Source organism: Pongo abelii, chromosome 1, assembly GCF_028885655.2.
Source record: "Pongo abelii isolate AG06213 chromosome 1, NHGRI_mPonAbe1-v2.0_pri, whole genome shotgun sequence".
NCBI lineage: Eukaryota > Metazoa > Chordata > Mammalia > Primates > Hominidae > Pongo > Pongo abelii.
Genome location: NC_071985.2, coordinates 63,906,499 through 63,924,785, shown reverse-complemented (window position 1 = coordinate 63,924,785; position 18,287 = coordinate 63,906,499). Strand labels below are relative to the sequence as shown.

The 18,287-nt window shown below is 34.3% G+C and overlaps 1 protein-coding gene across 3 annotated transcripts in view; it reads left to right on the top strand.

The window, feature by feature from the left end:
* Positions 1 to 18,287, top strand: part of HMCN1 (hemicentin 1) — a 446,669-nt gene that overhangs the window by 159,176 nt on the left and 269,206 nt on the right. For all 3 annotated transcript variants that reach the window (XM_024256979.3, XM_002809691.5, XM_024256990.3), the window contains exons 5-6: positions 9,147 to 9,318; positions 11,473 to 11,579. In XM_024256979.3, the coding sequence (XP_024112747.2) occupies positions 9,147 to 9,318; positions 11,473 to 11,579 (279 nt within the window). The remainder of the gene's footprint in view (positions 1 to 9,146; positions 9,319 to 11,472; positions 11,580 to 18,287) is intronic.

The following is an 18,287-nucleotide window of genomic DNA, read 5'->3' as shown; positions in this document are numbered from 1 at the left end:
TTCCAACTACCATCTCTGGAGTGATGATTTAGTTGTGAGAGCTATAAAGTTTTGCTGTAATTTATTAAAGATGTCTGGCAACTGCTGAATATTCACCTATATTATTGCTAATGTTACCAGTAAAATCCAGGTTGTTATATAAATCGAAACGTCCTTTGTAAAGATTAGAGGGGATCTGGAAAGAGTTAGTGTTAGTGAGATTTTTGTGCGTGGTGCCAGATTTTAAAAGCCATATAATGTTGCATTTTTACCATCTCTATAACGTATTTCCCAATAATTTTAGTCCACACAGATGGCTCATCTTTTAGACTGCCTGAAACATATATTGCCACTAGTATTTATGCCTCATGGAACATCTGAAATGATTGGACCTTTGGAATCCTCCAATTTATCTGCATATCCAATGAACTATTATATGCTCTATTATATGACATTTGAATGTAAACTTCCTAAAGCTCTTTGTTTTTGAAGAGATTATTAGTATACTAGGAGGCTATTTGGAAATATAGAGAATATGATGAGATCTTGAGAACTTCACTTTAGGATCAAGACATAATCAGAGTAGAGATATACAAAAGGTTCCTTTTATTGTCTGAAGGGCCCAGAAATTGATGAAACTTGCCTAAAACTTGATTGAATATGTTAAATTATCTAAAGAGTATGTCAATCAAAATGAGTGCAAACCAACAGGAAAGCATAAGAACAGTTAAGTCATGAAGGTAAATTTTGGTAGTTCCCATCCAACTTCTGTCTGAAAGTTAGGGAGCCTCAACCAGCCCTTCTACTGGGAAATTAATTTAATAAAGAAAATTCTATTAAATGCTTAATGCATCTAAATCACTTCATCTATATTATTTATAAACCCAATAAGCACATGACAGGACAATGGATTTATATTCTAAATGGGGGTTGCATCTTAAGCCAGGACATAATTTGTTAATTGCATAGTCAAAATTATACTCAAAATTTGTTGAATCACCCTTAAATTATTATGACCTAGGCCCTTGGTAGCACAAAATCTAAAAATGTATTTGTTTCCTTCTCTCCCCAACTCTCTCTCTTTCTTCTTCCCTTCCTTATTTCCTTCTTTTTTCTTTCTTTTTCTGGGCCAGTTGGACTCGAAGTTTCTTTCAAAGGTAGAAATGAGGGGTAATGGACATACAAAGAAATTCACCCCATGTTATAATATTACAATGGTTAAGGGAATAAGATTTAGAGTCCTGTGCCTTTTTTGAGTTTTATACTTACTAGAAATCTGTAATTTACTGAAAAAGTAAATATTAATATTTATAGAATATAGAAAAAATTGAATGAGGTAAAATTTGTAACATTCTTAGCATGGAGCTTAGCATGTAAATGCTGTTTAAATGATAGCCATCAAAACAACGATCCAGTTATGCTTTAGTTTCCAGCATAACTTTGCCTCCAGAAGCCAATGGGTTAGTCAATGATTCTTCCTCACTGACATTAAAAGCCTTTTGGATTCAATACATGTGTATCTGTACCAAAGAATAAGTTCTCCCCAAAATAGACCTAATCCCAGTTGAAATTAAGTGCCTAAACCTAAAAACCAGATCCTAGACTGTACTAAATTGTTCTTTGAAATGAGGTCTATATTTTGAGGTCTTTTGGGAAGGATTTTTCTGACCTTTATATATGCTAAAAGGGACTAATAGGATTTCTACATGTCAAGTATAAACCAGACAATTTTGTATTTTTACATTCTTCCAGTATATGTTGAGGGTGGGAAGAGAAGATTAGAACATATAAAGATCTACTTTTCTTAGTAATTAAAAATTAAATATTATTTTAGTACTCTGTAATACTTTAGCTCATAGTAGTTTCTTCTCTTAATTTTTTATTTAATAATTTTTAATTTAATTTCTTCTCAATTTTTTATTTAATAACTATAAAAACACTTGGAAGGAGCCTATATCCATTTATGAATTGAGGAATCCTTTGCAGTGTGAATTATTTCACATTCTAACTTATCTATTTTAAATAAGATATTCAGAAACTTTTTTCATATAAATTTTTTGTTGTTGTTTAGTAATGTGAAAGACTGTTTTATAGAAGAGAGGATACCTCTGTAAAGTTGTTTTCTAAACTGTCCCTCCCATCTCCCTATGAAAATCTGGCCAAACTATGACCCTTCCTCCCATGTACTATGTCCCTATCTATCTATCTATCTATCTATCTATCTATCTATCTATCTATCTATCTAATTTTGCAAATGATTTTAGGGATTTCATAGATGACCCTGAAGCTATTCATGGAGTCCAGATTCACCATTTCAAATATATGTGCGATAGTGTTTTCTGTAACTACTATACCTGCATACCTTATTAAATGTGTGAGGGTGTATGCATATATGGATAGGTAAATAAATACAGGGTATGAATGAGGAGAAAGAGTCAGGACTAGGAACCTGTAATATCAATAATGCTTACGTGCCTCCCTAACTAGGGGTTGTTTTTGTTACTCGTAGCGTAAGTGAGGTTTGAAGTTTCTCCTGCTTTCTGGGTAGCCAGCGATAAGACCATAAATGGCATATATGTATGTATATACATATGTCTACATGTATGTGTGTATGCATATGAATGTATGTATCTATGTATTTTTATAACTTTTTTCCTTTTAAAACTAGAAAGTTTCAACGGAACAACTGAACTCACTGAGATTTGGCCATTCTACAATAGGTATTTAGTAGAAGAAGAAAAAAAAAAATGTGAAACAAACAAGCAAGAAACCCAAGCAAACAAAAAAAGATTCAGTGAGAGACATGTATGATAAAAGTTACTTTTCTATATTTGTATTATTTTATATAAAACATGTTTTTCTGGCAAGCTAAATTTCCTCTCTCATTTGTAACACATTGAAATTGTGACACAATAATTTTATAAAGATAAATTAATGAAACATACCTTAACACTTTAAAGTAACTAGCAGGAATGATTTCACTGTTCATAAATGTCTAAAGTGTGCTTTTATTTTTTTCAGCTGTTGTGTATTATAAAACTTTGATCATCTAGAAGGTATGGAAGTTGTACACAAGTTTTGGGTGCTCATTGAGTTGAAATTGAGAGTTCCTCTTTTCACTAATCCCCTCTAGAGTCCCCACTGAGCCCAAATTTTCTAATGCCATTCCAGTTTCTAAGCTCCTCCAGAGAATAGTTTATTCTCTATATAAACTAAGTAAAATTTTAGTTCCAGCAGAAAGTCTGTTTTTTTTAAATCCTGTAAATTATGTCTTATTTTGCCTACCTTTAGCATGAGCATTTATGGATATACAACACGTCACCAGCCACACTTGTTTATGAGCACTTACTATTGTTAAAACTCACTGTATAATTTTCTAAATTAAATAGGCACACAACACCCAAAGAGTAATATAGATGGATATTATCAGGGGAAGACCCTCTCAAAAAGTCTCAAGTGGTGATATTTCTTGGTGGATTTGCTAAATCTACCAACCATGACACTGGATTTGTCAGCCTGTGAGTGGATCCATACTCAGAAATAGACTTGAACTAACCAAACTTAGAGGAGTGCTGTATAAAATCTGAATGCCAGCTCATTCATCTACCATGAGGAATCTAATTGCTTGCAAGTCTAGAACACTTGTGTTGGCACAAATGATACATTTCGTCTCTATAGGCACACGTACAAAGAGCAAATCATCATCTGAAATTTGCCAGCATCAGGACAAGCGGAGACTTGCTCCCAGGCTCTTTTCTGAGCCATTATATATTGATGTTTAAGTTTATTTTCACGGGATGATGTATATCTTCCTTTGTCTAAGTTCTTGTGGACAGGGCCTGTAAGGGGATTCATGGCTTTAAATTCCATTAGATCAGTGACCTGAATCTTTCAAATGAACGACAGATTCAAATCTCTGAGTTCCTCTTTCATATTCCCACCTGGGTGCTCAATAAATGCTTAGTGACTTCTAAGCAAAATTGGAAGCTTAGGCTCTATGCTATACTGCAGGATAGGAATGAATTTGAACCCAGAGAGATAGGCTGTCTGGGTTATCCAGAGGGGCATCTCTCTTAGCCAGGTCGGAGGTTTGTAAAGCCTGCCATTGCTATAATGTAGGGTTTACTACAAAATGATTGTCTTGGAAATGTGGCAAATCTTTTTCATATCAAATACCATATAGATTTAAAGGCTTTAATATTTTTATATAGTGTAACTCTTAACAATTTGCTGCCAAAATAGTGATAAAAATATACAGCTAATCTGTTCATTATGTTTGGCATGCCATTTCATTTTAAAAACACCTGCATTGAATTTTTGTTTTTCACTACATATTATTTCAGATTCACTCTTGAAAACTGTCATTTTTTTCCTAATGCTAACTCAGAAAATAGAAAGTGAAAGACAAGATTATGGGATCAACAGGCAAGTGCTGCCTTCTTACTTGTATGTCTTATGAACTTTGGCATTTATCACTCATTTTTATTCATCTGTAAAATGGAAATAATTGTAGCTCTGTACCTGTGCAAATGGCAGTTGTGAAGATCAATATAAGACTTTTAGAAGTATCCATCATCTAATAAGCACTACTGTGTGCTTGCTGGTGTTAGTGTTAATTTTACACAATTTTTTTTCCAGATCAGGCTTCACTTACCAGGTGGATGCATTTATACCTAATCAACTTTCTACCATCACTGAGCTTGAAAAATCTCTATCCAGTGTGACTGAGAAAAAGGCATGGGTTTTTGCATTTCTTAAAAACTGGCTTAATTCTGTGAAATTTTCCTTTGCATTTAAAAATCCTAAGCTAACCAACTAAATCAAATAAAAATTAAATACAATGTGATGCTCACATTTAAAACCATGAATACAGGTTTGAACTCTATTCAGCTTCAATGCAGAAAATTCGGTGCTGAGAAAGGACTGTCACAAATGCACACGGACAAAATACTGCCTTTTAGCACACATTTAACTCCAGGGAAAGACCTGATATAAAATTCTTCCTTCCCTCCCATTTTCTCTCTCTCTTGTCCTTTTGTTTCTTCTTTTATCTCTCTCTCCAACATATATTTAATCAGGAATCTGCTATATTTCGTGTACTATGTTAGGTTCAGGAACTATAGTAGTGAACAAATCAGCTATGGTCCTTGCCCTCATAGAACTTACAATTTAGAAGGAAAGACGGATAAAAAATAACAACAGCAACCACAAAAATACAAATAAAGGCATAATTGCAAACTGTATTGAACACCTCACCATACTTCCCCTTTCTTGCCAGGAAGACAAAGGATGTCCTGGGGAAATTCATTTGGATATAATGCATTACATAAGAAATGCTCTTCCAAACAAAACTATTCTTCAAGTTCTGTTCATGAATATGTATGCAAAAATTGACTTCACTTCTATTCCTAATGTCTTATCATTCATAATAATGTGTGATGGTTTTGTGCTTTAAAACTATAGTTGTATCTTATTTTAGAGTTGAGTAGATATATGGACTATTTTTAAGCATTGGTTATAGCATGGGCTGCAAAATCTTTATGAGAGTATACAAGGGGCTTATGTAAAAATATAGCTATTGAGCCAGAATCCAACTTGTTAGAGTTTTAAAGGTACAAGAACTCTCAAATATCAGTTTCCTCATCTATCAAATTAAGGAGAAGGATTAGATGGTCTCAGAGGCCCTTTGTAGATATAAACTGTTACAAATTGTCAGAGAACCATTTTTATATTAAAACATTTAATGTACTATATAAACAGTTATCTAGGGATTTAAAAAAGCTTTTGTGTTGATAAAAATGCATAATTTGTAGGCTCTCACATTATTCTAGTTTTATTCTTTTTTCTTTATAATAGAAGATCATTTCTAATCTTATGAGAACATTTCTAATCTTATGAGAACATTTCTCATAGTTAGACAATTAGAGATTTTTAATTTTCTTGTATCTGGCACCCTGAGAAGCCAGAAACCGCACTTATGGTACATTCTGTAGCTTGCAGTGATCTACTTTTATTCACATATTGGTAGTATCTGTATTTTCTAATACAACGAGTTGCATCTGTTTTCAATTAGATTTTTCTTATAAGTGGATTAAAAAAAGTGATTTGAGACTCTTGACAGAAGTCTGCACTATGTCTTTCCCAACAAGTAATATTATGATACATGATAATCCCTTTGTGAAAGCCTCATAAATGTTGATGAATTGGAAGCAGTATTAAGAGTAAACCAAAGCCCACTTATATTCTGTACCATTTGAACACACTTGCTTCCCGAAAATGCAACCAAATTAGGAAGACTTCCATTTTCCTATGAATACTCAAGACTTGGGGACTTCCATGTGTAACTAACAGACAACAAGATAGCTTTCCAGCAATATATCATAACCTCTCTGCATTGGGTTTGAAGGAAAGATATATTTGTAGAGCCACTCAGACATAGACTATAAATTTAATGAAGGTTGTATGTAAAAAATGACTTCCATCTTTATTAATGCCATTTCATTTCATTATTAAACTTGAAACGTCTCACAATTCTTACTGGTACTTGTTTTCTAATGTTTTTTTTTTTCTTCTTTTCTATTGAAAAGAAGAAAATCTTTTCAATCTGGTCATTTATGACCAAATTATGTGTCTTGTCCTTAAAACAGATATTCTGTCCATTTGTTTACTTTCTCTCCTTTGCCCTCTTCAGTCTCCATATCAGACATTATCCTCAAAATTATTTATTATCAGTTAACTTTGTAAAATGCTTTCTGAAGCCCAACAACAATCCTTTCTATTTTTTTTTTTTTTTTTTTTTTTTTAGTTAGGCAGACCCTTACAGCCATGTTTTATGTTGACATAAAAATGTCAACACTCTGATTATTAAAGTATATGTTCTATATATGGTCAATGTTAGTTACAGTCAGTCTGGTCTCTAGTCATATGGATGGATTTGATAAGCCGAGTGATCCATACCCTTCTCTTCAAGCATGATAGATCATTAAGAACCCATTTTTCAAAAATGGCATCTGCTTCTTTAACAAATATGTTTTATTTCATAGGTAAAATTCCATGTGCTTTGTAAGGTTAAATTTTGAGGAAATACATCATTTGATTTATGGGGCAATTAGTTGCATTAAATTTTGTATTTTTGCTCAATTCGTCTGTGATGACGCTACAAATTTGTCTTTGCAAAATATCATTTCAGTGTGTCACTCCTCTGCTTGAAGCCCTTTAGTCATTTTCATTGGGATCTCTAGGATGAAATCCAAATGTCATAGCCTGACTTTATGACCATCCATTGTCTGGTCCTGACACAGCCTTCCAGCCTCATCTTCTTCTTTTTTATCTGAGCACTTCGCTGCAGCCAGATGTAGTCACTCATGTTCTCAACATATTTGGAGTACTTCTGTCTCTGTCTCAGTGTTCTTGCTCAGATTCTCTCTTCTGTCTGGTTTGAATTTGCCTCTTTTTTTATTTACAGAAAACATTTCTGTCTTTCATAGTCAGATTACTTTACTTTGCCTGTGAAGCCATTGCGGAAACACTTCAGCAATGGCTGAAACAACTAGGGGAAGAGAAGGGAATTTAGCTGGGGAGGGAGAAAACTAAGATTGTGTAAGTATGTGGACTGTGAAAATACTGTGATGTGGCATTACTGTGTGGAAGTACTGTGAGGGCATTTTACATACATTTTTTCAACAGCATTTCTTGTATTATGAATTTCTTTTATTTATTAAGAACATCAGTATTATTACCATTATGACCAATTTCATTGACATTAGTATATACCCACCTTTATTATGTGTAGAGCACAACACTTCGTTTTGGAAACACAAAGAAATAGGAGATATGGTTTTTGATACTGGAGCAAGGACAGGAATTTTTATGAAAAATATAAGAAATGCAAAAACATTCAGTAAATCTGAGTCCTAATGACTGAAAATGTGGTCATCATTACATTACTTAGTACCTGGAAAAACACCTTGAACAAAAACATTTATTTTATGATAAATGTGATTGTTTCATATTGTTATGTGATAATAAGTCTTAGATGCTTCCCTTATCCTTAGGGGGATAGAAAAGGAAAAAAATGGATACTTTTCACAGAAAATAAAAATGTTGCACAGTATTTATTGCTTGGTTACTTGAAATGTGACCACTTACACCTAAATTTCAAAATATGTTTTTGTTTATCATTAATAGCTTGACTATAGCTTAATATCCAGCTCTGTTCAGTGTCTTATGCCTCATTACAAAAGAAAATTTTCATGGTGATATGTAGTCTTAAAAGATACATAAACCAGAGAAAGATGAGGTGATCAAAGGTTATCATGACTTAAAATTGTAAGATCATCCAAGGAGTACCTGTCCAGACATGCACCATTTGTCTAAGGGGAAATTGTCTTTGTTAGTGCAGAAACTTTCTATGGATTCAAAGTTTTTCTTGTTCACAATGAGGCATTAACAGCTTTTTAAAACCTAATTTCTTAATGATTTTTAAAGACTATTTTTCAAGAATGTACACTTGGTATTAAATTCTAACCTGAAATATTTTTCTATTCTCTTTAATGCAATGCTTTTCCCATTATATTGTTACTTATTCACTTTATTATAAAAATGACTCTTTTAGTGACATTGCAATTTTTCTATAATTAGTGTGCTGTAATATATTATAATATACTATATATAATTATAATAGAGCATAATACAATAATTAATATGCCCAATTTACTGAAATTGGATTTGATAATTTGCTAAGTGTGTTTCTTTTACAAATTGCATCTGGAAGAATAAAATCTGGAAAGAAAGAATGGAAGAAGAAGGGATCGCACATGTTAGCACTATTATGTTTTTAAATAGGTTCTTATCTCTTGAGACAGCAAACTGTCAGTAATATCTCTGCATATCTCCCCTCACTGGTTTTGTACACTGTAGTCTCATTTTAAATGTATTATTCAAGATAGAAAACTTGAAATTTGAACATGGGTTAAACCAGCACTTTGTTTTGAATGTACACTAACCAGAATTAGAAAGAATCCTATCTTCAGTAATGACTGAAATAAATTTCACACCAGTCCAGGATGTGCCGGAGTCATTTGATTACCCAAAGTACCTGAAACAGCAATGACATAAAACTGCGAATGTTTTCTGATATCACTTACACTTCTCTTTCTCTCTTATAGGTATTAAAATGGGTAGAAGAAGCAGTACAGGCCTCCAAAGTTCACCTCTTATCCACAGATCATTTGGAACAGGCTGTAAATACTTGGAGAATTCCTTTTGATCCCAGCCTGAAAGAGGTCACTGTGTCTTTGAGTGGGCCTTCTCCAATGATTGAAATTCACAATCCTTTAGGTGAGATATATCAAACATCACATAATAAAATACAAAATACATAGAGGGAAAAATACTTTTCACATGCTTGTTTTTGTCAAGTTAATGCCAACTTCATAAATAAATTCAGTAAATTCAGAAGTGGCTAAGGAAGGTGTTTAAAAAATGTAACATTTTAAAAGTGCTAACTATTGTTGAATTAACATGAGATTCAAAAAGGTAAAACTTCTCATATTTAAAGAGGTCAGATTTAGTAAATTAATTATATTTAAATGATCCAAAATGAAAATATTTAAATAAAACCTGAAACTTTATATGAGGAGATACTTTATAGTAACTTATTCTGTCAAATTCAGTATTTTACATTATTTTTAAATGGCTCACACCAAATAACTCTTAAAATAACTAATTTTCCACTCATTTTCTTGATAAATTTTAATTTTACAGAAGATATTTGTTAAAAACCAAATTTATATTCTTAGTAAAGGGAACTTTTAATAATTCACTTTGCCTCTTAAGTATATTTTATAACCATATGATTTGTTTGGTACCATTGCTAGTTGATAACTACAATAAGATTTACATCAAATAACAATCTAGTAAAGACAGAAATCTTTAATCGTTTCTTAACATTTTCATTTAGATATATTTTTTACCTAATATTTGCAAAATAGTTATATTTCCACTGTGGCTTTAGTTGCATATTTTTTCTCTGTATTTATAAATAGGGAAGAGGATAACTGGTTTTCTTACTTTGTCTTAGAGGAAAATAACTAATTTCCAAAAGAAAACAACCTATGAAATTGTTCTCAGAGGCCACAAACACATTAAAATTTACAAGACAAATACAACGTCTTTCTCAAGATTTATACAAGTTTGACCTTATAAATGGATTTTCCTGTTGAAGTAGCATTCTACTGCAATAACATCCATGTTACCAAGGAAAGACTTGTGTTTTCTACTACCTGGAGACTCAGAGTACCTGTACCCATTGCATTATGTTTCTACTACTTTAAAAAGTCATTGGGCATACAATGATTGTAAAACTTTTGATTCAAACATAGGATGCTTATAACTTCTTTCTTTCTTTCTTCTTTTTTTTTTTGACATGGAGTCTTTCTCTGTCACCCAGGCTGAAGTGCAGTAGCATGATCTCAGCTCATTGCAACCTCTGCCTCCTGGGTTCAAACAATTCTCCTGCCTCAGCCTCCTGAGTAGCAGGGATTACAGGTGCGCACCACCACTCCTGGCTAATTTTTGTATTTTTAGTAGAGATGGGGTTTGACCATGTTGGTCAGGCTGGTTTCGAACTCCTGACTTTGTGATCTGCCCACCTCGGCCTCCCAAAGTGTTGGGATTACAGGCGTGAGCCATGGCCTAACTTATTTCTTTATATAACTGGAGAAGTAGTCCATGGGAAAGTCAAGAGTGAAGTGAAAAACTGAACTGTGGCTTAATTCCAAATTTGCTTTTCCTCTTTTCTAAGTTCCAACTATTACACACTTTAGATAAATGTCAGGTCAGTAGGCAATGGTATCATGCTACTTCATTGCACTGCCTCCTTTAATTATTCCTATGACAGATAAAAGCCTTCTCCTGTGCTTCATGAGAAACCGGTTAAGGTTTTACACTTTGTGTAAAGATATGCCTAGGGCTCTCATGTTAGTAATACTTTGAGTGCTCTCCAGAACGACATTTATTCTGGTTTGCTGTGTTTGTCATCTATTTAATCTAAATCTCTCTAGTGACTCTGTGTAACATTTTTGGTAGCCATAGTAATTACTATCTAGGCTGGCTTCGGAAATGTGATTACAGTCTAATTGTTATTCTCATTTGATGATCAAGTCAGCATAACAAATAGTAATCCATTATTTCAGTTTCCAATGCCTGGACACCTTAAAATTAAGTATATTTTAGAAATAAATAAAATCATGTTTTGAGCTACGGGTGTAGGTGTCAATCAGGTCATAGATACTGGAAATTGAATGTGTTTTATTTTAGCCACAGAATAGAAAATAAAGGCTCTTTGGGTTAGTTTGCAGCACACTTCAGTGAAGAATGTGCCAGTGTTATTTGAAATTTGATCATGCTCTTAGTTTTATGTAGTGTTAAGTTAGCTAATATACATAGCTGAGAGAAGGATTGTGCTTGTTACCTTTATGTTCTGTCTTTCAGGGAAGCTGATAAAAAAGGGATTTGGCCTGAATGAGCTATTAAATATCCATAACTCTGCCAAAGTAGTGAATGTGAAAGAGCCAGAGGCTGGAATGTGGACAGTGAAGGTACTGTTATTTCACAAAGTTTGTTTATTATTTTATTTTGAAGTTGGCGTTTTTCATGAAGTATACACAATGGTTTTTTTAAACATACACTCTTGCTATCATGGAGAGTGTTTGTAATAAAAAGCAATGTACATAGGTGTTTGTAGGAGGTGTCTTGATCACATGAATTTGGTAGTTTTCAGTTTGAGGATCATGAATGTCATCATTGCCACACGATACACTTACAATTCTCAGATAGTTTTCCTATCATCAAATCTGTAGACTTATTTTATTATCTACTTCATGCTTACAAAATAATCAGAGATGGAGCCAACACAGAATAACGGTTAGAGCCATAGGCTCTGTTGTGAAACTGCCTGGGTTTGAATCTTAACACCACACCTTAACAGCTGCACTGCCTGGGGAACAGAACTTCTCTGTGCATGGCTTTCTTTCTCTGTCATGTGGGGATGATAGTCACAGTCCTTTACTTTACAGAATTGGGCTGAGAATTAAATTAATATGATACACCTGAAATAGTATCGTTTCTGTTTCAAAGCAAGCATTCAAGTGTTGTGTTGGCTTTTTTTATTTGGTGGATTTCTATTCATTTTCTTCTTTAGCACAATGTGGTATTTGTATCCTAAACTTCTCTTAAGTGGTATATATTTCCTCTAAGAAAGCATTGTATTTTGGCAGTATGGAGGAAAAAATATACACTTAAAATTCAAGATACCATAAATCAGAGATCTAGTTCTGCTGCAGATTATGTGTGTGTCCCACTGTGGCAGATGCCCTGAGTGACTTGCCCATATTTCTCAGGCTTTTCAGTGTACTTCCCAACCTAGTATCTGCATTTCTGTGTCTTAGAGGTTTTTTCCTAGAACAGGAAAAGGTTGTTGGGCTGAGGAATTAACACCCCTCGGGAGCAGCTATTTGCACCTGAAGGAACACACTCCAGGTGTCCACTGTGGGAACAGGCTTAAAACACACCCTTTGTGGGCCTCTTCCCATTCCTGTATTATCTCCTCTCTTCCTATTAGCATTCCTTCCAGCTGTCAAATAAACGACTTGCTCTAGAATCTTTCTGGGATAACTCAAATGAAGATATCTTGTACATTGTTTACTCTTTCATTGTCTGTTTCCTTACATAAAAAATGGAATTAATGGGATCATAATTCAAATTATAGAGCTGCTGTGAAAGTATGTGGAGCTGATATACTGTAGAAATTCAAAGAGCCATTTTTCATGCCAGTCAGTTATTTTTTTAAAGAATAACTCCGTTAATGTCCCCAGTTTAAAGAATGAATGTTTACCTTGTAACTCCATTCAAATCCTAAGATACTAGTTTTTTATTCTCACAACTCTAAGCCCTGTAGGGAAAATAGAAACTCTTGTGTAGATTATTTCAAGGTGGATAATAAAAGGGCATAGGTGAAAAGGCATGTGAAAGAAAATCTGGTAATTTCTTAATGAATGGGCCAGAAATGGCCCTTCCTGCCAGTTTTTTTCCACCCAGTTCCTTGCACATAATGCCTGGTATTTATTGAGTGTATTAGATTGATGAATTGTTTTGCCATTACAATATTTTAAATAAATGTGGCCAAATTTTATGTAATGGTTATTTTGACTAACTTGCCAAAAATATCATAGCATTGAGTCTGACTTTTTGTGACCACAGTAGGAAGGAATTACAAGAGATGTCGAGTCTCTTCATCCCTCAAATACTTTAATTTAAGCATGACTTAGCCAGCGGTGTCTTGAGCTAGCAAGTCCACTGGATAATTTTTTCTTGCTTTTTGAATATTGACCTTAAGTAGTCCATTATTGACTGTGAAATACGTGCACATGAGGCCATTCTTCCATGTTAGTAGCAATTTATTGTGCAGTACTTGTACCTATTTCCAGGTGATTTGGATTGCTACCAGTGGTATTTCCTCTAGTAAAACTCTTGTCCAGAGGAGGGATATTGCATGACTGTTATTTTACCTTGTGCCTCACACAAATATTCATTCAGTCATGCATTCAATAAACATTTACTGACTGCTCTTGGCCATGTTCTGTGCTACTTACTTAACGGACATTAAGCACATTTTAATTGATAATTAGAACAGAGAAGTAATGAGGATTAGTTTTATGAGTGAGCAGAGCCTTTGCTCAGGTGATGAGGTGATGAGAACTCTGTTTAGACAAGTCTCTAAGCTCAGTCTCCTATAATTAAGGGAACAATAAAAAGACACAGTATCTATTATTATTTTATCTTAAATTTTTATCTAGCCCTCACCAAAAGAGCCTCCAGCTCTGATTTACAGCATTTCTAGTGTAGGATTAGTGCTAACAACAACTAAACAAAGAATAAGCATTATAATGAAACTTAAAAATAATAAACTTATTTTGCTTCTATATGAAATACCAAAAGAATGTATCAGGTTGATATAAAGGAAATTGAAATGAATCTGATGACATAAAATATTGCTATTGACTTTGGATTTCCCTTTTGGATGTCTAATGAATGATAAATATTTTACATGTGCACTTTCTCAAGACGAAAAATGTCTGAGATTAGATAGTGTTTCCCTGGTGCTATCTCCCATGCACTCGACTATCTGGAAAAGGTCTGCTCTATCACTGAAATTAATAGTGGCTTTTTGAATGTTTCACATAACAGTTTTTATTCCAAATATGGAGAAGGATCTATTACTTGACTTTACCATGGTATTCAAGGACCACCCAATTGAGCCTCAAGCCAATCTTTCTAGTTATCTTCTATCACTTGTCTTTACATTCTTGTCAAATATAATTTTGTACTGTCTCTCTCCCCCCACCACATTCTCTTACCCCATGCTTTCTTTCAAGCTGTTCCTTCCCCTTATAATGCCTTTTCTTGCATTCTGACTTATGACTATCCCACAAAGTTCAGCTCAAATGACAAAACTTTCATCAAACTTTGTCCGATTATTTTTCCCTAAAATGCTGTTTTCTCTCTGGCTTTCTATTAAATTTTTCTGCACTTCCCTTTTGGATAAATTTCTCCCTTTTATCATTTTTATTTCTGTACATATTTTCTCTATCTCTTTTTCTACAGACCAGATTTTGCCACTAGTATATGCCACAGTGCCTGAGAAAGAACTATGTAAATATTTATGAATAAAAATTAATACATTTATTCTGAGGATATCCAGGGAAGCAGGCAGAAGAACTGGTTTACTTAGCCTATAGTGGAGGTGCTAGCATGGAACACTAATATGTTTATGATTTAAAATGATAAGAGAGTGGCAGTTTCTTTTCTTTTGTGATTTTGCTGGTAAGTACTTTACTGTTCCATCTTAGGGCACTTTCACTAAGCAGAGATAATGAGTCAACTCATTTGTATAATTCATGTAAGTACTCAAATGTTTTAGGTTTCCTCTGATGCAGGTAAAGCATGTTAAAAAGAAGTAACTGGAAATAACATAAAGTTTTATTAAAAACAGAAGAGAAGATTGTTTTATGCTTCTAAATTTCCATTTGTGGGAAAGCTATAGATCATGGATCTTATTTCTGAGAAGCAATATGATTTTTCCATTCAGCAACTAATATAGAGTATTTGAATGTAACCACAGAAACTCTTGAGCCAAATTTTGTCCTCTGCTTTTTAAAGGAAACTCCCTGCAAAGACATTAAATAATTGTCAGCACCCAATGGGTTTAGGTGGTACAAATGTTTATATTAGTCTAGGATTATCAGTGTGATCATTTAATTTAACATATCCCCTGGGGTATGTTTCTATTAAGTACATTTGGATAAACTGTCCTTAGATAATCTCCCAAGTACAGAAGGGCGTGTACCCAACCACATGATTATATTGAGATTCTGAGACTAGTAGAAATATTTTGGTTTTGGATAGTTATGTTGGTAGCCAGAGCCTACTAATGCCTTTTCTACTGGGTAAGGATATTTTAAAAATCATACTCAAGTGGCATAAGCTTGTTTAGGAATCATAATTAAATCAACCTTGAGTCTAAAAGGACCACACATGAAGATTATTATGCTGGCCTCCTATTAGTCTTTCCTGGTGACTCTTATGAATAAGCCTGTAATCTACACAAGGTGTGTTAAGTAAATAGATTAGGTGGAGCATTAATGTTTAATTTTCCTGGAAAATTTTCCAGTTATTTTGCCTGCCAATATCGGACTGTCAACCAAATAGAATGCTTCCTTTATAAAAAAGATATGTGTACACTTAGGTACACATGCACATTTATATGTATATGTGTGTGCGTGTGTGTGTGTGTGTGTATTTAAGTAGAATTTATGTTTTGGATACATTTCCTTATCACACATTTCTCCAAATGCATAATGCCCAACAAAATAATGGTATTTAAATCTAGCTTCCATGATTGTGTCTTTGTCTGACACGATGCGTAGCTCACAGTAGGTTCTTAATATATATTTTATCGAAACCATCTATCCTTTAATTTGTGAAGAATTCAAAACTTAAGAGCAAATACTTTGAAAAGAGGTGGACATCTATTTGAATTCAAGATTCATTACTTAATGTCTTTTTGTTCGTGGAGAAATTGCTTAATGTGTCTAAGTCTGAGGAAAGTGGGGGAAAATAGTGGCTACTCAATATTGTCATGGTTAAATGAGTTAATTGGTAAAGTGCTTCAGCAGTTTCTGACACATGAATTAGTTGTTACTAAAAATGTTGACACATTAATTCTGACACAGGTTAATTAGTTGTTCTCTTGAATATATGTAAATCATACATTGTATCTTTACTTTCTTTTAATGCATATACACTTGAATTTTTCTTTAGTTTTTGTGTTTGTCTTACTTTGGGCACATGTACTATTTTATAAAACATTGAAACTCTGTTGGAGAGAGAAACCATCTCTATCAATCAAATTTTAATTCAATTTATAAAGGTAAGGTTTCATATTTAGTGCTAGGAGGAATTATCACTGGCTTAGTACAAGAAGGTTAATTCCTCACTAATGTTCTGTGTTCCATGGGGTCTGGTGGAGTATTCTGCTTCACAGTCACTCAGGAACCCAAGCTGATGGAGGTTCTACCATAATTTAGAACATGCAGCATCTTCAGTCACTTAGTGAGTAAAAAACCTGGAGGATGTGGCATTGAATAAATAAAAAGAAGTTTGTGTTACTTCTGTCTCATCCTAGAAGCGACACATTTCACTCCCTTATTACCCAGTAGGCAAGCTGTTATTGTGGCCTAGTGGTATACTAGAGCTAGCTCATAATGACTCATGGAGAGTCAATGATACATTTCTCTTCCTAGCTCTGTGTTCAGCAATATCATGTTGGGAGCTAGCAATCAGCTATGATGGGAATATTTACACCACAGAAATTGAAAAATGCCAAAAATTAGGGTTTTTTTTTGTTAGAGAGGAATTTATTAGCACCCCACTGACCTGACTTTTCCTAACTGAAAGGGTACTCAGAACTACGTAGAATGGCAAAGAAATAGTTGGAGAATGTTATTGTTTTCTATGCCATAGGGTGCAAATCTATCCACAAATTATGTTATTCTAAAATACCGTGCACAGAGTTAGGTACCTGAGAAAGACATTGAACTTGGAATAATTGCCATTTAAGTTGCTGTCTACACCTAGGTAAATATCATTTTTTTGAACCTCTGTTTCTTTGTAGTGCCATAAAATTATCTTTGGATATAATAGGGCTTTAAGAGATAACGTGTGAACACACTTAGCATAATGCATCTAGAAACATTTAGTGAATTCTTGATGAGTATAGCATTAGCTAGTCTGAGGAAAATCTAAGAAAAAACATCAACACTAGGCATGTGGATCGCTTTCATGTCATTTATTAAACCTACAAAACCTACACTTATCACATGCCTCCTGAGTGACATTCTGTGGGTGATGAATATGAAATAGTTACTGCCTTGAAGGGACTTTCAATGTAGGCAGGCATTTAACAGGCCTTCTTCACCTTTAAACTAAGAAGTAAATCCATCTGCAGTAGAGTTGACCAGGAAGATCTGAGCTGAGATCTCAGAGGAGCAAGTAATTTTCTGCTGGAGCTCTCCATGGTGCTTGTTCCATTGTCCTTCAGCCTGTCCTGCTCCTTCATTCTTGGTAGTCTCACTCCAATTCAGAAACCTAGACTCTGGTTCACTCTGCTCCTTCTTTTCCCTTACTGCATTGTAGGTCAAGGCTACCTATTTACAACTTTAGGATACCAATATATATCTCTGTATTAGGGTTCTCCAGAGGACAGAAATAATAGGATATATACATATATGAAAGGGAGTTTATTAGGAAGAATTGGCTCACACAATCTCAAGTCAAAGTTCCACAATAGGCCGTCTGCAAGCTGGGGAAGAAAGAAGCCAGTAGTGACTCAGTCCAAGTCCAAAACCCTCATAAGCAGAGAAGTCGACAGTGAAGCCTTGAGTTTGTGGCCAAAGGCCCGAGAGCCCCTGGCAAACCACTGGTGTAAGTCTAAGAGTCCAAATGCTGGAGAACCTGGAGTCTGTTGTTCAAGGGCAGGAGGAATGGAAGAAATCATCCATTATGGGAGAAAGACGAAAGCCAGAAGACTAAGCAAGCCAACTTATCCCACCTTCTTCCACCTGCTTTGTTCTAGCTGTGCTGGCAGCCAACTAGATAGTGCCCACCCACGTTGAGGGGGTCTTCCTTCCCCAGTCCACTGAGACTCAAATGTCAGTCTCCTTTGGCAACACCCTCACAGATGCACCCAG